Source organism: Mustela lutreola, chromosome 5 (genome assembly GCF_030435805.1).
Source record: "Mustela lutreola isolate mMusLut2 chromosome 5, mMusLut2.pri, whole genome shotgun sequence".
NCBI classification, from domain to species: Eukaryota; Metazoa; Chordata; class Mammalia; order Carnivora; family Mustelidae; genus Mustela; species Mustela lutreola.
The window spans coordinates 25,635,295-25,658,497 of NC_081294.1; the positions used below are offsets into that span (position 1 = coordinate 25,635,295).

Sequence of the window (23,203 nt, forward strand, 5' to 3'; positions counted from 1 at the left end):
CTTAATATTAATTGCTCCATGTTACAGATGTGCACAGAAAGGTCAAGAAACTTGCCTAAGGTCACAGAGCTAAAGAATGGCAGAACTGGAACCCAAACCCAAGCAGCTATAAAGGATTTCCATAGAGTAATAAACACCAAAAAAATCTCCCCATGGACACAACTAATAGTTAAGACTCCTATTCAAGAGCAGACAATTCTTTCAGCAGTGCAGGTAAGTCTTTCCCTAAAACGCCCCGTCACAGTATTCAGGGCCTTTCAGCCAAAGCACATTTTGTGAATTATCACACCACAAAGTAACTGAAGATGTCCAGGCTGCAAAACCACCCACCTCTACAAACCCCTACTAAATGCAAGAGCTAACTGGTCAACCAGCATCCATCAGTTATAAGATGACTTCTCAAAAAATGGGAGTTGAAAGGAGGATTTAAAAAAAAAAGATGGAAAACAGAATAAAAGGTGTCACATATCCTGGGCATCGTGGCACAAAACAAACAAACTAACAAAACACCGGTAGGTGAAGAAACTGCCAGAGTCAGTCAAGGTAAGGGTTTTGGAACACAGATGAACACAGTCCTGGTGAGCCAAGAAACTGTCCTACTGGACAAACTGCATCTGGACCACGAGTCAGGATATAAGGAAGAGGCAGAATTCCTAAAAATAGAGTATGGTTTTTTAAATGTAAACCCAACAGATGTTTATATAAATTATAGTAATTCATAAATATATCATATCTTGTAGATCCCATATTGCAACAAGCTGTTGTAAGCCAGTTACTCCACACTTGCGCATAGAGCTACAGTGAAAGATTTGTCATTCACAAAGATGAACTTACTGAATTAAGGAACTATTTTATGTACAATATAACACTAGAGCTAAGCATTATCTTCAGTTGGTGTAATTCTCTGAACACAATCCACCCTGAATAACATGCAATTATACTTTTAATTAACCCTTATGTAACTGGGGTGGCTGGGTGGCTCAGTGGGTTGAGCCTCCGCCTTCAGCTCAGGTCATGATCTCTGGGGCCTGGGATCGAGCCCCACGTCAGGCTCTCTGCTCAGCGGGAAGCCTACCTGCCCCCCTCTCCCTCTGCCTACTTGTGATCTCTGTCAAATAAATAAATAAATAAAATCTTAAAAAAAAAAAAAAAAACCCTCACGTAACTGACTGCACCCCATCCATTTAACAATTTATAATCTTAACAACACTTCAACGGAGGCTTTAAACTTCTGTTTTGAAAATGAGAAAACAGATGCCCCAAGAATTTAGTGTCCTCCCCAGGATCACGCAGCTACTGAGCAGTTGGGCAAGGATTTGAATTCAAGTGGGACAGACCCCAAAACTCACAGCTTTTCTACTAAGTCACCATAGTTCCCAAAATGCAACCTGCTCTCTCAGATAGCTACATCTCTGCACACACTGATCCTGCTGCTGAAAATACTCCTCTGTCCCCACCAGACACTCCCACATCCTCCCCGTCAGCTCCAGCACAGCCTGTGCCCCGCGATAGACTCCCCCTACCACCCGCAGTGTGACCAGCCCCTCCACCACAGGACACATCTCTCAGCTGTCTCTGCTTGATGTGATGCTCGCAGAGGACAGGGATTTAGTCCTATTCACTTCCATCCCCAAGTCCTGTCCCACAGCAAGTGTTCAAAAATGTTGACCCGGGGCGCCTGGGTGGCTCAGTGGGTTAAGCCGCTGCCTTCGGCTCAGGTCATGATCTCAGAGTCCTGGGATCGAGTCCCACATCGGGCTCTCTGCTGAGAGCCTGCTTCCCTCTCTCTCTCTCTCTGCCTGCCTCTCCATCTACTTGTGATTTCTCTCTGTCAAATAAATAAATAAAATCTTTAAAAAAAAAAAAAAATGTTGACCCAATGAGCAGTTCAACCCTACCCTCCAGAAAGCACCATGTACCCTGTTATACTAACACACTACTTCCGTGATGAAAAGCACATCACACGGAGTCACTCGACATCAACCTGATGTTCAGACTGACTGGCAGAGCGAGTACACAGATCAAAGAGAGAGATGGAGAGAAGAGAGACATCTGTGAACACACTGTACAATGCTAGGCATTATTAATAGCTAATTCAAATGACCGAAGTTTCTTAGTTAAAAGACTGCTCCCTTTTTCAGTGAACTGAATGGAAAACGTGGAATTTTACGTTATGTAACCATACTTGCTTTCTCATGTACAACTGTTGCATTTCCCCCAAAATACTTGCTACAGAGTATGTTCTGGTTGTTTAAAGGCTTTCTAGAATGCAGAATATTCTCTAGAGTGTTATGAAATGAAATCAAATATATTAAGGTAGAAAAAAAAAAAACAGCAACAAACAGAATTATCTTAAACTTGTCTGAATTTTGTTTCTCTACAGTCTCACATTCCTCATTTTAGTATGTTGATCTTATCCTTCAAAAGAAACAATCATACCAATAATCCCTCACGAAAAAGCAAATCAACCTAAAGATAAATTAGAGCAACAAAGATCACAGGGAAAAAAAAAAATAGAAACTTTTTTTTTTTTTTAAAGTAACTTGAATGACTTACCCAAGCAAGAGGTGATCAATTGCTAGGAAAGAGGAAGAAGAAACTCATGGATGAGTTCTTTTTTTTTTTTAAGATTTTATTTATTTATTTGACAGAGAGAGATCACAAGAAGGCAGAGAGGCAGGCAGAGAGAGGAAGGAAAGCAGGCTCCCTGCTGAGCAGAGAGCCCGATGCGGGGCTCAATCCCAGGACCCTGAGATTGTGACCTGAGCTGAAGGCAGAGGCTTTAACCCACTGAGCCACCCAGGCGCCCCTCATGGATGAGTTCTTGTCTGCTAGTTTCAGGTAGGAATTTAAAGGGTGTGCCCACCTGCAAATTAGAACCCAGAAGACACTCACCTGTATTGTTTTGTGTAGCAGCTGCATAGGAAAACAGAAATAATCTTTTAAGCAGTTTAGGAACCTGGGTATGATGAATTATGCCACTGACAATCTAGAAGAGAACCAAACAATGGGTATAGTCATGCTTTTGACAGATAAATACTGAGTTGTCTAGGTTTTCAGTCACGCTAATAGGCTCCTAAGGGCAGCATGTAAACTCTGAGGTCTTTATATTATGATACTATCTTTTAGAATAACACCAAGTAAACAGAATGTTAACAATTCTGTCTGGTTTTCTAAGAGCTTTGAATTTCTAGGGAAAGTTTAAAAATTTTATTTACTTATTTATTTGAGAGACAGAAAGAGAACAGGGAAAAGGACGGAGAGGAAGGGGAGAGAATCCCAGACTCTGCGCCAAGCACGGAGCTTGAGGCAGCGCTTGATCCCATGACCCTGAGACCATGACCTGCAACCAAGAGTCGGGATGCTCAATGACTAAGCTGCCCGGGGCACCTGAATTTCTAGGGAAATTAAAAAAAAAAATTTATTTTTAAATTTATCCATTCATTTGAGAGAGAAAGAGCACATGCTAGGGGGCATGGGAGAAGGGAGAGGAGGAGAGAGAGTATTAAGGAGACTCGGTATGGGGACTGACGTGGGGTTGATATTATGACCCTGAGATCATGATCTGAGCCAAAGTCAAAGTCAAAACTCAGTTGCCCAACCACCTGAGCCACCCTGGCGTCCCTGATTTCTAAGAAAAAAAAAAAAAATTTTTTTTTAAAGATTTTATTAAAAAAGTTTTTTAAAAATAAAAGATTTTATTTATTTGACAGAGAGAGAGATCACAAGCAAGCAGAAAGGCAGACAGAGAGAGAGGAAGAAGCAGGCTCCCTGCTGAGCAGACAGCTCAACGTGGGGCCCAATCCCAGGACCCCGAGACCATGACCCAAGCTGAAGGCAGAGGCTTGACTTGCTGAGCCACCCAGGCGCCCCTCCCAGGGAAATTTTTGAAAACATAGTCTCATTTCTCAATAGCAAGGTGCTACAAAAATTTAAGTGCCACATTCAGATACTCTAAAAAACTGACACGTGTGACGTAGAGCTAATATCAGACTACAGCCAAGACACTTAGCTATTCTGATCCACTTGTGGCCTTTAAGATCTTCTTCTAGAAAATCAGAATGAGAAATCAGTCCACTGTGCTTTTTGTTTCAAGTTTCCAAACAAAAGTATGTTTGGACAGATCACTAAAATCATCGTTCAAACGAAGTTTCTGGCTTCTCAGGGACTTTCCCTACATCCACCACTCTTTCCCTGCTCAGAATAGACACGGGAGTCATGTTGATTTTTCTAACTGAGCCACCACACTCCCTGAACGAAAACCAGGGAATTACCCGTAACTGTGTAACTCAACTGAAGACAGAACAACAGGGGAGCAGGCGCTCTGCACGGTTCCCCAGACGGGTTTACCAGGACAGTGGCAAGTTTTAGATCTTCGATACCTCCGTAAAAGAAACCGTAGAAGTTACAGAGGGACCACTGTAAGCAGTTCATCCAGTTATACATTCTGATTTGCTCCAGCAACCAGATTAAGTCTCCTTAGTGTCCAAAATCCCAGGCCTCATTTAGTAACTTGGCTTTGCCCATCTACCCCATGCACCTCTTCCTCCTTCCACACACTTCTACTTCCCAGATACGAACTCCCTCCAGGAGTTGGGGGGCTCTGCTACTACTTTTTGGAAACGCCGTCAGATGTCAGAGAAGCAGCTTGCCTCCTGCCCCCGGTTTACCACCCCCCACTCTTCAGAGGACTCAGGAGAAAAACCACTCCAAACTTTAGGATTAAAGGCAGCGTGTGCCACATAATACACGAGCATGCTTCACCAAATTCTCTCTCAGTTCTACTCAAAGCCTGTGATTATAAACCAATTTCAGCTTTACAGAGTGAAATGCTCCCCCCCGCCGCTTCATGCAATATAAGCAAAAAGTAAGAGTCAGTGGTGACACATGACGGCAAAGAAAACCTCCAAATACATGTAACTAGTTACCCTTTTGACTTCCTCTTCTTTTGTGTACCTCAGACCAAAGTGGAACACTCGCAGGTCTTTACAGTGGATGATGAGTTTCTCAGGGTATTTCTTCAGTTGTCCAAAGAGAGGCTTCTTTTTCTCATCAAACACTACACATCGATGATGAAATCAAAAAGGGAAATCATGTTATAAGGCATAAAGTTAGTGCTGAGGAAACAAGGCAGACTAGTCACACCTCTCTAGAGCAAGAGGAAAGGTGCTGCCTTCGATGTAACTGCCAGCAGGGGCCCCAGCTCTCTGACAATGGGCAGCGTTCTTCCTTCCTCTGGACAAGCTCAAAATGGACTGACTCCAAAAGTTAAGATTACAAAAGATGGAGGAGAGACAGGCTTTCAGGACAGTCGAGTCTTGGGTTTATGGCCAGGGGCCCCTCCGGACATTTCTCTCCCTGCCCCACAATTTGGACCACACCGCACCTACTGATGTTGGGATCATCATAAATGGCTACTGAATGACTTCTGAAAAAGCCCTTACTGCAAAAATATAGAAGCAAAGCAGAGAGGCTTAACCCTCAGCAGAAAGGACAGTACAGTGCAACAAATCTTTGTCAGATTAGTCTTTAGAGTAAAACCTACACACCTAACACAGCCACAGTATGATCTGCCTATAATGTTACTGCAAAGGATTGGAACAGGTTCCAAATTCAAGTGCAAGCTCCTCCAGCTAGGTCGCTCCAAATAAGCCACTTTGTATCTCAATTTTCTCATTCATAAAACGGATTTAAACAAAATAAATATGTAAGGAAATTTTAGTCAACTGTAAAGGACCACAGAAATATTATCATTACCAGCTCTACTTTTAAAGGCTGGCAACACCCCGGGGGAAAAGATGCTTACCTCCATAAATCTGATCAACGCAGTGGAGTGTGATGTCATTTTCCCCTATAACCTTATTCTTAAATTGGGTTTCCTAAAAGATACAAAAGGAAACAACTGTGACTCCTTTCTATGCCCTATTAAACATTTATAGGCAGAGAAAATCACCATTTTCCAAACTACACATTAGGAAAAACAGAGAGGGCATAAAGAAATGGGTGAAGGTGGTCAAAAGGGACTAACTGCTGTTATGATAAAGAAATCACAGGCTGTAATGTAGAGCCTTGTGATTATACTTAATAAAACTGCATTGTATATTTGAAAGTTGCTAAGAAAGATCATCTCGTCATAAGGAAAACAACTTCATAACTATATGAGATAAAAGATGTTAACTAAACCTATTCTGGTAATCATTATGCAATATATACAGGTATCAAATCATTATGTTATACTCCTTAAAATAATATGATGTTATGTTAATTATATCTCAATACAATTATTGGGGGGAAATTGAGTATATCCTCTAAGAAACAAACAGGGTGGGGCGCCTAGGTGGCTCTGTGGGTTAAAGCCTCTGCCTTCAGCTCAGGTCGTGATCCCAGGGTCCTGGGATCAAGCCCCACATCCGGCTCTCAGCTCAGCAGCAAGCCTGCTTCCTCTCTCGTACTCTGCCTGCCTCTCTGCCTACTTGTGATCTCTCTCTGTCAAATAAATAAATAAAATCTTTAAAAAACAAACAAACAAACAAACAAAACCCCAGGAAATGGAGCCAGCCACATTCTCTAGGAGAGAGACGATGAAGTATGCAAGGAGAGCTGGTAAGCACTTTTTTTTTTTTCCTAACCCAGGCATGACAGGCCGTTCCTGGGCTGCTCCCAGGCAAACCGGCCATGCCACAATCACTTGGAGAAGTTAAGACTTCTCTACACAAATGCAAACTGGTGAGTGACAGCTACATGAAGACAGGTTTAGGAAGAAAACACTGAAAGATTCAAGTTTCTGTGAATGCTGTCTGTATTTGGGCAGGACGAGGAGCCAAGCCACTAGAGCAGATGGCAGCACGGAAGACCATACTCCAAGGCAGCAAGGGGGGGCCAGGCCAGCTGGCTTCGCATCAGTAAACTGTGCTCCCCGAGAGTTTAAGCCACCCTCTCCCTCACGCCACTTGCCCATTTTCTGTAAGTAGGGATGAGTCTTACAAGGACATTGCAACTCGGGGCAAAGTAAACCCAAATTCCAGTGCTGCATTCAGCATCAGTTTCATAATCGAACTCAGTTCCTCAATTTGAGGGACAGTTCAGTATACAGACAACGTGGGGAACTAGTATATCTGGGGAGATGTGAGTCCCATGAGGGATACATATTGTGCAGAAATACAAAAAAGAAGAAGTTGATGGCGTCAACCTGCGAAGTCAGATGCAAGCCAGCACGACTCTAAGCACTGGACAGAAATTTTAGAATGGTCCTGCCACTGAAAAGAGATCCCAGAGGATAGACAGCCAAGCAGCGGTAAGGACTTCTGTCCTTTGTGTTTAATGTGTTGTAGGAGGCGTGGGGTAGAGCCACTGAGGAGCTGGGGTGAAAAGACAATGGGGCCACAAGTGCCCTGCTCCCCTCCAACTCAGCCAAATGCAGCTCATACGTACATCGTTATCCAACGCAGATTCGTCATCGCCCAAGAAAGCGATTTTAAAGTCTGTGCAGACAAGCTTCCCATAGATCCCACGCTGACAGGAATCTTCCTGGACATACTTCAGCACCGTGCTGGCTTCACAGAGCAGCTGTTCACCTGATCGAAACCAAAACAAGTCCCCCTGAGAGTCCTCAGGGCACACACGGTATGCAAACAGTAACAGCCTCCCCAGCTCTGGTCACGGGAAAGACAAACACACGACACGCGGCAGCCCTTCAGACTCTACCCTTCCCGGCACAGCAGGAGCTGCAAACCAGGGGCACGAAGGTAAAGCTGAGTGGGGACTCCTGAGCAGTGAAACCAAAATGGCTCAGAGACATCTTCACACAGGGCACTGTCCCATCCTCTTGCTGTGAGTAAGGAAAGTGTCCAATACGCGGGAATGGTCTCGGCTACACTTGCAAGGACAGAGCTCAGTGCTCCCATTACTTGGACCCAAGCAGGCGTTCCCCAGGAGTGATGCCCTCCACGCGTGGAATTAGCAGCGCTCTAGAGCTCAGGCCTGCTTTGTGGGGAGCGTGGGCCATCGCGGGGCGCATCCCTGGCCTCAGGGCCTGCAGGCGGCTTCCTCAGACACCGAGGTGCAGCATGACCGCATGCATTCCGGCTCCACAGACAAGGATGGGAGGAAAAGGGGGGTCAGAGGGTTGTGGGAAAAAAAATGGTTTCCTCTCTTTCTTCACTGAGGGTGTTTCCTCTCAGTGTGTCACCTTTCCTGCTGCATCTGCAGGCGGCCCGCCTGCTCGAGCCGCTGTATTTCCTGGAGATACAGAGGACTTTACAGTCAAGAAGATTGGGATTTTGGGATACGTAAGCGTTCGCTGCTCCCAGAAGCAGAGAAGCTTATGAGAACTGGATGTCTGGACAAGAGCAGAAAAAGGAGAAGGATATGAAAAGACATAAAAAACCAAGTGCAAATATTCTGTAACGAAAAAGAAAAGGAATGTTCTTCTCTTTCAACACCCCTCTCCCCTTAGAATCGCCCTCTGGATATTATCTCCAATGTCTCTGAATGTACTTTTTGGCTCAAAATTCACTTGGTCTAATTTTCAACATAAAAATAAAGAAGAGGGCACCTGGGTGGCTCAGCCTGTTAAGCGACTACCTTCGGCTCAGGTCATAGTCCTAGGATCCTGGGATTGAGTCTCGCATCTGGCTCCCAGCTCCATGGGGAGCCTGCTTCTCCCTCTGACCTTCTTCCCTCTCATGCTCTCTCTCACTCTATCTCAAATAAATAAAGTCTTAAAAAAATAAATAAATAAGAGTTTCAGACACTGAGACAATCAGGGAGGCATATTATGGTATAACTTTCCATCTCCCAAGGGGTTAATTACTAAGGAAATATGGGAAGGTGGCTCAGTCGCTAGGTCAGCCTCTAGAGGGACCACAGAGCTCAGAGAAAACAATGAATCGGGGCTTGGTCAGAGTTTAAAATAGCTCAGAAGTGTCTCAACTAGTTCAAGGTGGAAGATATGTGAACATGGCTTCCTGTGCTTTCAACTCTTAGCGCGAAACAGCTTCTAATAGTGTCTCCCCAAGACCAGGCAACCTGGGGTCAGGCCATCCATGGCCATGTGCTGGTGACTAGACCCGGGCACGCAGCAGCTAATGCCACACCCCTGCGGCTCTGCAGGCCCACGTGCTGTGTCATCGCGATCCGCTTGCGGGCAGAGACAGTCTCCAGTCGCGGGAGGCGGGAACTGGAAAAAATCCCAGTCTAGTCTGGGAATGGAGGCGCACATCAAGTAATCCAGAGGAGAGAAAGTGCATAAAAATGAGAGTTCCAGATCTATGACCCAAGAAAAGGAAGGACAATGTGGTATGTGGACTAAGGTTTAGGACATCATTAGTAAAAGCAAAACAAAACAAAACGAAAAACACCTTTGAAACTCAGAAAAAAAATTTTCTTCCGAGTTTCAGGATCCTAATATATTTACCAAACAAGGCGGATCAGTCAGAAACTGGTGCATGTTCATATCCTCTCAATAAACATTAGTACCAGAATGAGGCCTCTATTGCTTTGGGAAAATACACCTAAAAAGTCTAATGGGGAAAAAAAGCTATTGGGATAAGAATAAAGAAAATGGAAGAAGAACCAAATTCACAGCCCCCAGGACAGCCCCACACGTGGAAGGGGATACAACCACCAAAGAGTTTCTGTCTCTGAATTCAGGAAAGAGTAAAGCTTCATTAACTTCAGGTATATAGTCCCTCTTCCATCTCAAAAATATCCAGCCAATTCAGACTCTCAGTGACGATCACGGAGCAAAGCCCTTAGTAAGCCCCAGGACCACCTGACTCTGGCACTCAGACTCGAGGCAGAGATCAGGGGTAGTCGCTTAACAAGCGGAGCAGGCTCCCCATGGAGCAGGCTCCCACACTTGCCCCTGGAGGCCTCGGGGGCTGTGCGAGTCCAGGGCAGCTAGAGGCCGCAGGAAGAGCGCGGGGAATATAAGGCACCAGAATTTTCCCGAGTGCGGATCAGAATACTGGATGCATCCAAGTACAGCCACCTGAGAATGATCTAATTTGCTTGTGAAGGAAAAATTTCCCAGGCTTATTTTCATCAGCTTGGGTGTAGGGGGAAACAAGAAAAATTCTTGGCAGATGCTGTAATGCTCAGACCTAGGTATGTAGTGACTAAACTAAAGACCTTCACATTTTTGTCCAGCTCATCCCTATTATACAATCTCTGGATGAAAACAAAGGAGCTTATATATAGCAATACTAGGGATGACATAATTTATCACTGGCTTTGAGTTGCACGTGAGGTCTGAAGCGAACAGGACCGTTACCTGGCAACAAGTGAAGAGTTACTTCCTTCTCTGTTACTTCCTTCTCGTTTGTGTGAATTTCCTAAAAGAGAAAAACAAATGGTAATATTTTTCTTTGTTTAAGGGCTCAAAATGAATAATGTAAAGTCACACTTTCACAATACACACTAAAACATCATATACCCTCAGGAGTTTTTTGTTTTTTTGACAAGCTTTTTAAAAATGTATTTTTAACTAAAGGGAGACAGAAAATTCCAGGAATTTAGTTCAATGTACTAAACTAGTTAGGACTGACAACTATTAGTTGTCCCCACTGGAGGGGCAGGGATGGGCCCTCCCTATCTAAAAGAATAAATGTCACACAGAAAGTAAGGCGGCTCCAACACAGTCAGAAAGGGAATGGGAGACATTCCACAGCATGACTCCCTTCTTCCTCCAGGGAGAACCAAGGATCAAAAACAAAAGATGACTGTGTGTTCTTGAGAGAAAATGGACATATGTAAAGCTTGAAGATAAGAACAGGAAAACAGGAATGTGTCAAGTCAATACTGATCCATCTATTCTCTAGCATACCTACACGCAGTACATATAGATGGGAAAACATTCCAAATTACCTAATACCCCAAGGCAGGGCAATGGGATACAATCAGTTCTAAGAAGGAATCAAGGCCAGGTTCTTTGTCACTGTTTCTCAGTGAAAAGATCTTCAAATGCCTTCATGTTGGATTCCCTGTTTGGGGGGGTTTCTTTTTTTCTTTTTCTTTAAATATTTTATTTATTTATTTATTTATTTGACAGAGAGAAATCACAAGTAGATGGAGAGGTAGGCAGAGAGAGAGGGAAGCAGGCTCTCTGCCGAGCAGAGAGCCCGATGCGGGACCCGATCCCAGGACCCTGAGATCATGACCTGAGCCGAAGGCAGCAGCTTAAACCACTGAGCCACCCAGGCGCCCCTGGGGGATTTTCAAAGATAATTAGCAATCGTTAATGAATTAGTGGAACAAGGTAAAGGTCATACATGGGTGCTGACGTAACAAAAAGGCCTGGTGGGCCTCCTAAGGCAATCTACCACACCATTTATTACATAGTCTTCCAAAATATCTATCCTCAACCGGCCTGGGTTTCTATATCAATCTACCAATTTATAAGAAACACTGGGTCAGAGAAACATGTTAAATGATACCATGGGGTTGCAGCCAGCCAAATCCCCACTGTGGAAAATTCTACATGACACAACCAGCTCTATTAACAAATAAAATCAGAATTTGTTTTGTTCTTTGGCATGAGGCTCTAGGTGGTAGGAGTTTCCTGAAGTTGCGAATTCAGACTGAAATACTGAACACTGAAATCTTGAAGCTGAAGAAGAAAATCACAGCTGTTTCAGAAAACCCATTATTTTAAAAAAGATTTTTATTTCAGATAAAGACAGAGTATGAGCACAAGCAAGGGGAAGGGCAGAGGGAGAGGCAGACGCCCCACTGAGTGTGGGGGACCTCCACTGGGGGTGGGGGCTGAATCCCAGGACTCTGAGATCACCACAGGAGCCAAAGTCAGGTACTTCAGTGAGTGAGCCACCCAGGTGCCCCTCAGAGAACCCACTTTGAGCATGCTATATTTTAGAGATCGTCACAGTTCCCATCTCAAAAGATGCCAATAAATCAGGTCCTTCTGAAGAAGCAGTGCCTCTAGACTTGGGGAGTGTCAAGTCATCTGGGGATCTTGTTACCTCTGCAGGTACTCAAGCCTCATCACAAGTGTAAGGAATCAGAGTGCTAGGCATCCAGCTGAGCCCTTGGTTTTGCAAAAAGATCCCCAGAGGACTTTGATGCATTACTCTACTTTGTGCATCCTGCATACAGAAATGCTCTGAGTGTTTTGCTTATTTGGAAATTCTCATGGAGCTTTCATCGTCTGCCATTGGCATGGCACTAAATTAAAGCACAATTATTCTTGACAGGTCTGTCATCTTTCTCTAAGGAGATAGGAAAACTATTCATTAAATTCACTCAGCTATTTGAAAACTAGTGATCATCTTGACTAGTGCTTAGAATTCAGTTCAAACACTGCAGCCAGCTTGGAGAGGACTAGCCCGACTACTATGTCTGCGCAAGTAGCATCTTCTAATGATAAAGAATTTATACAACTTACAACTACCTGTATCAATTCTTGAAAGGGTTAGTAGACTTCTTTCTTTATATTCTATAAACAAAACAATCAGGAGAAACCTTTCAGGATTCTGTCCTAACGAAAACTCCCTTTCCCCAAACAACTATTCTCTGCTCCCCCAAGTTCCTGGAGTGAACCACTGCTTCGCCATCAAATGCCTGGGAAGCAGACAGTGGTCCCTTGAAGAGTTAATCATTTTATGTCCCCAATTAATTTGGCTGAAAGTCTAAAAGAAGTTAACCAAGCTGGCTACTTAAACTACAACCTTGTAAATTTGGTCACAAGGATGGTAAAGCAGAAAAGGCTGTTCTGGGGGCGCCTGGGTGGCTCAGTGGGTTAAGCTTCTGCCTTCAACTCAGGTCACGATCCCAGGGTCCTGGAATCGAGCCCCGAATCAGGCTCTCTGCTCAGTAGAGAGCCTGCTTCTCTGCCTACTTGTGACCTCTCTCTCTCAAATAACTAAATAAAAAATCTTAAAAAAAAAAAAAAAAAAGAAAGAAAGAAAAAGAAGGCTGTTCTGCAGAGAATGAGAATCGTGAGAAGGTTATGTGGAAAGAAAAGCCTGCACTTTCACAGTCCCAGGCTCCACTGAGGCCCAGCCACACCTTTGCCCCACAGCTCCATGAACCACACCTGCATCCTTACAATAAATCCTTTTGTTCACCTACCTTAGTTACGGTGGCTTCTGGTTGTCACCAAGGGAATTACTGACTTAGGTCAACCGCATTAACAATACAGAAAACATCAATGACTAGAATCACATATTATAATATATCAATGTACAATAATACATCCAGGGGTGCCTGGGTGGCTCAGTGGGTTAAGCCGCTGCCTTCGGCTCAGGTCATGATCTCAGGGTCCTGGGATCGAGTCCCGCATCGGGCTCTCTGCTCAGCAGGGAGCCTGCTTCCCTCTCTCTCTCTCTCTGGCTGCCTCTCTGTCTACTTGTGATTTCTCTCTGTCAAATTAATAAATAAAATCTTAAAAAAAAAAAAAAAAGATTTTAATAATACATCCAGGGCTATAGGATTAGGACCCCTGTCATAGCTGCTACCCCACAAGAAAGACTGGCAGCCAAGAATGAAATGCCACAACTAGCTTCTACAGCCTCAGTGTGTAGGTTTTTTTTTTTTTTTAAAGATTTTATTTATTTATTTGATAGAGAAAGATCACAAGTAGGCAAAGAGGCAGGCAGAGAGAGAGGAGGAAGCAGGCTCCCTCCTGAGCAGAGAGCCCGATGCGGGACTCGATCCCAGGACCCTGAGATCATGACCTGAGCCGAAGGCAGAGGCTTTAACCCACTGAGCCACTCAGGTGCCCAGTGTGTAGGTTTTAGATGAAGCAAGGATGTATGAAGCCTCCAAACCATAACACCTCGTAGTCACTTCTAAACTAAGTCATACATGTATTTGTATATACATACACATTTATACACACACACACACACATATTTTAAGCAGAGGATGCTAGGTTTCTAAAGGTAACTGAGGTTATTCATGGGAAGAAAGAAGAGATTTCTAAGACACAAAGGTAATTTAAATGAATCCCAAGTGCTAGGTAAACAGGAGTCTGCAGTCCAGGGGGAGAACAGACAACATTAACACTCTTGGACAACACATGATGGAAGCTATGAATAAAGGTATTGACGTGGGGCTCCAGGAGCACAAAAGAGGGGAGGAGTTGGGAGAGGGGAGACTGTTCAAACAAGTGCTTCTAGTGCTTCTCCAAATGCCCTCAATGCTTCTAGGCAAGTGGCTCCTAAGGAATGTGCAAGAGTTCAAGGGACGGTCAAGTAGACAGAAGAGATGCAAAGACACAGACGCAAGTTAATTCTGTGAGGTGAGAAAGACGGTGGCGTGAGTGGTGGGTTTTAGGCCATTCTAAGGAGTTTGGGCTTTAATCCAAGGGTAGTGAGGAGCCCATGTAGGATTTTAAACAGCGCAGTGAGTTAAGCACATAGCATTTACTATCTCTGATACAGGTCTTTCGGGAAAAATCACAGGACTAAATGAGGAACGCTTTGTATGGTTCTAGCCTACAAAAATATCAAAGGGACCTTGGGCAAGTGCCTGGCCTCAGTGTCCCCATCTAAAAGAATGGAATTAAGATCCCTACTCCCTGCCTTACAAGATAATGCACAAGAGACCTGTGCAAGTGATGTGAACCTGAGCATGCGTGTCCGGAAAGGAAGCCGGGTCCTTCTTGGCTTTCCCTCACAAGAAAGGAAAGACTCCTCCAACAGACCCGCTCTCTCCATTGCAGAACACTGTCACAACAAGCAACCGAATTCTCAGGGGGATGAGTATCAACCCACTAGAACATTTCCTGAAAGAAAAAGGGAAAGAGATGGAGAACTTTTCCCAGTCATCATCATCTTTGTAAAATGCCCCAAAAGCTTAATACACATTTTTCATTTTAAACGTACTGACTCCTCTTCTTCCTTAGAATAATGTTAAATACATTTGGATGGTGGCGACAAGTCGCTGACCAGTAACAGGTGTGAGGGAGAAAAGGGAAAACACAGAGAGCAGCTAGAAGTCACTGAGAAGCCACGTACTCGATGAAGCGTGTGGGACTTTCAGCTTCGGAGAGGGATGACAGAAATACCACCAAGATTCCTCACGGGGCTCAACTTCCTACTAAAACTGCCACGATCCCTCAAACTGCCTTCAGAGCTCAGACCGTGTAAGGAGAGGTCAGAATAACACAGTAAGATCACACTGCTGCTGAAAAGCCAGCACCCAAGAAAAATCATCAAATGCCACTAATGCCACACTATCAAATGTGAGCCCCTGCCTCAAATGCCACTAAAGAATTATAACAAAAATTTATTCATCCACAACACAGTTTGGAGAGCAACCTCATCTACTTTGAGGCCTGCAGAAAATCATGAAGACAAAAGGATTTCGGAGCAGTAAACACAGATGTGTCCAAGCCTGTGCATGGCCATCAAAGCCCTCCTCAGTCTGTCAGGCTCAGCCTTCACTTCAACTGCAGGCTTTCACCGTAATGACAGTAACAACCAACTAACACTTACTAAGCTGCTACTATGTGCCAAGTAAGTGGTCTTCCTTAATATCTCATTAATCTGCACTACTCTAGCAGTGGTATTGTCTCCATTTTAAAATGAAGAAAATGAGGCTTAAAGAGGTTCTGGAACTTTCCTTTTATAGGAAATAAATCACTAATCCAGGGTACAGTCCAATCCCTGACGAGTTCCAGAAGTCACATTCTTCCCTGCTAAGTATCAGTTCTAACAAATACGGTCTCTGGTTTCCTACTACAAAAGGGAAAATGGCTGTGATACCCACTGCCTGTAGTAGGAAACCAGTCTCTTATTACAAAACTGATTAGGACAAATTAGGAGACTTCTCTTAGGAGAACTGTACTTCACTGTACAAGGGTCTGCCACATCCAGGACAAAAGCATGTGAAAACCAAAGTCAGCCAACACTCCTGAGAATCTGCTGAGAGGCTGAAAAGCAGCCTGGTTTTCATTCCACTGATTCTTAAAAAGTAAATTCTCTAGTTTCTTACCAAGTTCACATTTAAGTTGCACATATTCACAAAAGTGTGACAGACCTAAGGCACCTCAGGAAAGGCACAAAACAGGCCCTACCAGAAAGCGATTGACCTTGAAAAGAGTGGGGGGCTCTGGAGGGGGATTCGGCAATGAAGCTCTCATAAGCCAGAATGTTTCCAGATGCCAAAATGCTTCACATCAACCCTTTACTGTTTATTAGGGCTTTGAGTCAAAAACTGATTGTTATTCTCGGTTTTTGTTTAATTTCATCCAGCCAGAAGGGCAAATTCCAAGAGCCAACGTCCCTAAAGGTTCCAAAACAATTTCTTTCAATCACATTTGGCACCAAAGTGCGAAAAAGACACACCAGAGACACTTTATTTCCTGCAAGTCGCTCTACTGCTCTCAAATGGGTATTTAATACACTTGTTTTCTCTGCTAACATAGAAAATCTGAGGGGGCAAATGTATTTGCACCCACATATTAGGTGGGAATCTATGAGCATCTTAGGGTGAAATCTACCTTTTTTTAACAGCAGAAAGCTGTCTTTTTAATACAGCATAATACTAATAAATTTTGTTTCCCCCCTTGTTTCTCCAAACTTCTCTCAGTGTAGGCACTAACATCAGAAAGAATACAGAAATGGGGCCACAGATCAAATCCAGCTCTGCTCTACAGACATGACCTTGGGAGTGTCATTTCGCCTGGCTGAGCTTTCACTTGCTCCTATGGAAATGGAAACAATACTATCTAATATGAGGCTTGAAGGAAAATGTATGCAAACGCCTGGCACACTTGTTCAGGAAATGGGAGTTATCACTGTTGGTCATAACAGTATCTGTGCTTCTTGACTGCTTTCATTCTCTTGTCCTTTCTTCTGAGTAAATAAAGAATTCACTCTAGAATTAGAGTTACAATTATTCAAGATTCTGTCACAAGAGTAAGAAAAATTTCTACTTCTCTCTCAGTCCTATTTCCCACATTAAACTAAATTGAATCTACTCTGAATTCTTTTCTGTGGATCAGAAGCTCCTGCAGTTAGTGACACCCAAGGTGGCCATAATTCCGTAAGACAGAGTATACAGGAATATCTGAAGCAAAAGAAAAAGAAATGGCATTTTTCACTTAATAGGATTTGTTATGGGGTGCCTGGGTGGCTCAGTCGTTAGGCACCTGCCTTCAGCTCAGGTCATGATCTCAACGTCCTGGGCTCCCTGCTCTCGGTGGGAAGCCTGCTTCTCCCTCTCCCACTCCCCCTGCTTGTGTTCCTCTCTCGCTGTCTCTGTCAAATAAAAATAAAATCTTAAAAAAAAAAAAAAAAAAGAATTTGTTTCTAGAAGCCCACAATGAGTTAGAAATGGTCATTTTGTGTTTTATCTCCTGCAACACAAAATACTTTGAACCCACTGCAAGACCCAGAGAGTAGACTAATGGCTTCTTTAAGAGAACACCATATTTGGGGCGCCTGCGTGGCTCAGTGGGTTAAGCCTCTGCTTAGGTCATGATCTCAGGGTCCTTGGATCGAGCCCTGCATCAGGCTCTCTGCTCAGCAGGGAGCCTGCTTTCCCCTCTCTCTCTGCCTCTCTGCCTACTTGTGGTCTCTGTCTGTCAAATAAATAAATAAAATCTTAAAAAAAAAAAAGAGAGAACACTGCATTTGAGGAAGGGACTGCTCCAATAAGCTGTACGAAAAGTAAAGCTTTCTCCATAGCTGACTTTTTTTTTTTAAGATTTTATTATATTTTACTTGACACAGAGAGAGAGAGATCACAAGTAGGAAGAGAGGCAGGCAGAGAGAGAGGGGGAAGCAGTCTCCCTGCCAAGCAGAGAGCCCGATGCAGGGCTCAATCCCAGGACCCCGAGATCATGACCTGAGCCGAAGGTAGAGGCCCAACCCACTGAACCACCCAGGCACCACACCATAGTTGATTCTCTTGAGAGTAAGTTGTTTAAAGTTGGTATCAAATTGAGAATAAAAACCTATGTAAGTTCTTAAGCAGTATAATTTAAGGAGCTACCTGTAGGCAACCATCACTAGTATCTAACCTTTCTCTGGTTAATAGTTCAAAATAATTATAAATTATACACTATCCAATTCTTACAAAAACTCAGGAAAAAATAAGTACCATGATCACTACCATCAAATAGCCATTCCCAAAACAAAATAGAAAACAGTCCTAAGAAGAGAAATAGCTGAAGGGACTCCAATAAGTCATTGTATACAAAGAAAATCATTAAAAAAACTTAAAAAAAAAAAAAAAAAAAAAAAAAAAAACTTACCCAGGTGCCTGGCTGGTTCAGCTAGAAGAACATGGGACTTTTGATCTCAGGGTCATGGATTCTAACCCCAAATTGGGTGTAAAGATTACTAAAAAAGTAAATAAATAAACTTTAAAATCCTCCCCTCAAAAAACTTAATTTTTTTCTTTTAATTTGGGAAGCTATCTGTTTGGGTGGTGGGGAGGAGTCAGAAAAGGCAGCATGGAGTCTCATTGGCTATGTCCTGTGTCCTCACTCCTGTATTTTTTTTAAATTTATTTGACAGATCACAAGTAGGGGAAGAGGCAGGCAGAGAGAAAGGAGAAAGCAGGCTCCCTGCTGAGCAGAGAGCCTGATGGAGGGGTTGATCCCAGGACCCTGGGATCACAACCTGAGCCAAAGGCAGAGGCTTTAACCCACTGAGCCACCCAGGCGCCCCCTCACTACTGTATTTTACAACAGCTTTTTTTCCTAAGATTTTAGTTGTCTGAGAGAGAGAAAGCGAGAGCACACAACAGGAGTGGGGAGAGTAGAGGAAAGGGAGATGCAGACTCCCCACTGAGCAGGGAGCCCAACATGGGGTTCAATCCCAAGACCCTGGGATCATGACCTGAGCAAAAGACAGATGCTTTTTTTTCTTTTTTTAAAAAAATTATTTTATTTATTTATTTATTTATTTATTTGAGACAGAGAGAGAGAGCACACAAGCAGGGAAAGTTGGCTGAAGGAGAAGCAGGCTCTCCCTGCTGAGCAGGGAGCCTGACATGGGGCTCAATCCCAGGACCCTGGGATCATGACCCGTGCCAAAGGCAGACACTTAACCAACTGAGCCACTCAGGCACCCCTACAACAGCTTTCTGAACTACGCAGAAAAACAAAGGACTGACAAACATGGAGTTAATATCTCAATGTGTCCGAGAAAGAGAAAGAGTTGTAACATCCATTGCTTGTTGATTGTGGGAGAATGAGCACAGTTAAATGAAAGCGAGGGGAAGCAGTTACCAACAAGGGTACAGGGGTACCCACGTCTGGAAGCGCCGAGTCTGAACATGGATCTCGGAGTGGGTTAGAGGACAGGATCAAATTCGCACATGGACACCCCACTCCCGCTCATGCTGCATTCTGAGTGTGTGTAAGCTGTTGTCTTCATGGGAAAATCTATTGGATGAGTGACTAAAGGCTATCCGACCTGATATTTACAATTGGATAAGTAAATACAATCTCTTCCCTATCAATACTACGATTAGTAAATCATGACTCAGGGGTCACTTGTGGACTACAGAAATCACAAATGTCCACTCTGTAAATGCCAAAGAGGACAGTTACAAAGACCAGTCCTTAGGGAGACTGAGAGGTGAATAATGATAAATATATTATTTTGGTGGGGGGAGGCACAGAGGGGGCAGGGCAGAGAGACTCAGGCAGGCTCCATGCGCAGGGCTCAATCTCACAACCCTGAGATCACGACCTGAGCTGAAATCAAAAACCTTAGCCTACTGAGCCACCCAGCCGCAGGGTGTAAGTATTTCTTGAGTTGTTTGTGTCAGGCATTGTTTTACGGGTTTGATACTTATTAACTTCTTTAATCCTTATGGCAAGCCTTTGAAGTGGCGTTTTTAGGCCCACTATTATCTCCATTTTGCAGATGAAGACACCCGACCAGGATGGCTAGTATGTGTGGAGGTGAAGTCCAACCTCGTAGCTGTCTTGGTCCGTGTCCTTAGAGGATGCCACATGGCCCCTTACATGGAAGGAAGGAAAAATGGGACAAAATGATCAGTGAATATATCTGCTAGACCCACCCGAAACCAAGTCAAACCAAGAATCATAGAAAGTCCCCAGGGAAAACCGCAAAGTGTGCTGCAGACAGGAAACAAGAGGCCAAAGGGAAAAAAACAAAAACTGAAAACACCTCCGGCCAGGAGCAAGAGCTGGCCGCACAGAGAAGTGCTCTGCCTGGGGCTTCTTCAACTCCTCCCGAGCTCTTGTGACTACCTCTTGTGACTTATTCTCCTGGGTCCCCTGAGGCAGAAGTCTCTGAGCTGTCACCCCAACAAACCCTTGAGGGTTCAGTGGGAATCTTCCGATGCACAACACTCCAGGAAAGGCTCCAGCCATGATGAATACTGCTATGTACTGCCTTGCCAAGTCCATGCTTCCCTTGAAGAACACGTAGTCTGGAGGCCAACCTAACAGTCTCTTTACATCTCCCTCCTCTGTCAGCCTCAAGATCCCACCTACCACCAAACTGCATCAGTATCACGGGTTCAATGTTTCTAGAATCCATGTTCCTCCCTTATCTCCACCAGTATCACCTTGTTCAAGCTGCCATCTCCCACTTGGAGGTGGTCTTGCCAGCCAGTCTACTTGCATCCGCCCACTTTCTAATCCGTTCTCCACCCTAAAGAAGCATCGAGCCTGTCAGAGCACAGTTTGTTTGCATTATTGGCGGGATGAAGATGGTGCTCTGATGCGGCCTATGAGGCCCTGTGCAGCCTGGCCCTTACCCACCTGGTCACTCTGCCTGCCTACCATTCTCCTCCTCAGTCTGCGTGTTGGCCACACTGGCCTTCTTTCAGCCTCCCATACTTGCTCCTTCCCATCCTGAGGTGTTTCCACAGGATGCTCCTTCTACAGAATGCTTCTCTCCTTCTCTGCCCTGTGAATCTAAGTATTCATCAGCTCTCAGGACAAGGGCCATTTCTGTTACTGGGTTCTCACAGCCCCCCCATCTCTCTCTTCCTCGGAGCCCTTGCCATAGTTAAATTTCACATTTGTTATGTAATTATTTAACTCTACCTCCCCACCAATCTAAACTCCTTGAGGACACATCTTTGTTTTGTTTTGTTTTTTTGCTCACCAAATATCCCCAGAACCACCCCCACACAAACCTTTCACATGCAACATGTTCAAAAGATTTCCTTGACTAATTTAATTAGTAATGACCAAGAAGTGAGAGGTTTTAAAATCACTTGAGCAGGGACCAGAGAAACATATGGCTTCAGATACAGTATCTGTCTAGGCTTGCGCCGTTACTATGGATGGCATCACCAAATGTTCTCATCATATGGTAAAGTACTGGAGAAAGAGTGCATTCCATTCAAGCCTGTCATGTGTGTGGCATTAATCCAGAAAGAGCAGAAATCGTGAAGGCTGTCCAGTTAGAACTGCAGGAGCGCAACAGCCGAAGATGGGGCTGGCGTAATCCCAGGATCCTACAGCCAATTCAACTCACACGGAGTGACAGCTGCCTCTGTGCTTTCTTTCTTTTTTTTTCTTAAATATTTTATTTATTTACTTGACAGAGAGATCACAAGTAGGCAGAGAGGCAGGCAGAGAGGGGGGGGGGGGAGCAGGTTCCCTGCCGAGCAGAGAGCCCAATGCGGGGCTTGATCCCAGGACCCTGAGATCATGACCTGAGCTGAAGGCAGAGGCTTATCCCACTGAGCCACCCAGGCGCCCACCTCTATGCTTTCTTAAATTGCCCCCTGATTTCAGAGGGGGGCCTGGACTTCCTCTTGACCCTGTACTCCTTCGGTCCCCCCATCCTTCAACTCTTGACACTCCCTACCCAGCTGCCTAACCAGCAAATGGGACCAATCTTACTTCCAGAGCAATGAAACATGGGATCAAAGTCCTTACTGACCCCAATTAACTATCTTGGTTCAATGTGTAGGGGGAAAAAGGTAGAAAAGCATGGCTCTTTAATAATCACACAAAACTGGGGCGCCTGGGGCTCAGTGGGTTAAAGCCTCTGCCTTCGGCTCAGGTCATGATCCCAGGGTCCTGGGATTGAGCCCCACATTGGGCTCTCTGCTCAGCGGGGAGCCTCCTTCCTCTTCTCTCTCTCTGCCTGTCTCTCTGCCTACTTGTCATCTCTGTCTGTCAAATCAATAAAATCTTAAAAAAGTAATAATAATCACACAAAACTGATTCACCTAGTTACACTGACAGACTTTTCCTGAACTCTGCAAGATCTCTGAGAACGAACTCATTTGAAAATGCTGCAAATTTTCAACAAATGTGGCAGTTAAAAATGGACCAAATGCTTTGTGCAGCACCTCTTGCTACTCCCTCTGAGCGTGGACATTTTGTGCCATGACGGTACAGAAGAATGCACGGACGGCTGCCAGCAGTCTCCGCGTGTCCACATTTTCAAAACTAGGGTATCCCAGTGGCCTGAATTCAGTTAGAACAGTGTCTGAACAGAAATGGAGAATAGTTCTGCCACGGTGCTAGGACAGGAGTTGGGGGTTTTTTGTTGTTGTTAATTTCTTATTCCATCATTTACCCCAATGATTTGGGTATTCCTTTTGTTTTAATTTTAAAAGACGTTAAGGGCATGAATAACAAGTCTTCCAGTTTCCAGACATTCCACCCCACAGATCAAAAATTGCTGCATCTTGGGCGCCTGGGTGGCTCAGTGGGTTAAGCCGCTGCCTTCGGCTCAGGTCATGATCTCAGGGTCCTGGGATCGAGTCCCGCATCGGGCTCTCTGCTCAGCGGGGAGCCTGCTTCCTCCTCTCTCTCTCTGCCTGCCTCTCTGCCTACTTGTGATCTCTCTCTCTGTCAAATAAATAAATAAATAATCTTAAAAAAAAAAAATTTGCTGTATCTGTTCCTGTTCCCACTGTGAATATCAACCTTCCCCAGGAGGGGCAGCTGCCCATCCCCCCCCCCAACATCACCCCCACCCCAGGAGCCAGAAGCACTCCTATGCTGGCAACGTACGCCAGATAAGACTGAGAACTGCCACCCATTCTTCAGCAAGTGTATGGCCCCAAGGAGACACACCTACCAGAATCCATATCACACAGCAGGCCTGGCATTAACAAGCTGTCACTGTGATCCCTTCTCCGAACTAGATTTCTGAGGAGTGGCCCAAAGCACAGGGCTCTAATGAGCCCGAGGGGCAAAACCTGGGAGTCAACACTTGGGCGGGATCTGGGTTACTCTGAGCAGCAAGGTGACCCATCTCTAATATGCACCAATTCACTTCAACAA

At 44.5% G+C, this 23,203-nt stretch overlaps 1 protein-coding gene across 2 annotated transcripts in view; it reads right to left on the minus strand.

The window, feature by feature from the left end:
- MTMR12 (myotubularin related protein 12) overlaps positions 1-23,203 on the minus strand; it is a 72,247-nt gene that overhangs the window by 32,881 nt on the left and 16,163 nt on the right. For both annotated transcript variants that reach the window (XR_009353732.1, XM_059173730.1), the window contains exons 2-6: positions 10,274-10,334; positions 7,432-7,574; positions 5,807-5,879; positions 4,929-5,059; positions 2,896-2,989 (exon numbers count right to left, since the gene is read on the minus strand). Coding sequence is in view for 1 of the 2 variants with exons in the window: in XM_059173730.1 (XP_059029713.1) it covers positions 2,896-2,989; positions 4,929-5,059; positions 5,807-5,879; positions 7,432-7,574; positions 10,274-10,334 (502 nt within the window). In the remaining variant the exon portion in view is untranslated. The remainder of the gene's footprint in view (positions 1-2,895; positions 2,990-4,928; positions 5,060-5,806; positions 5,880-7,431; positions 7,575-10,273; positions 10,335-23,203) is intronic.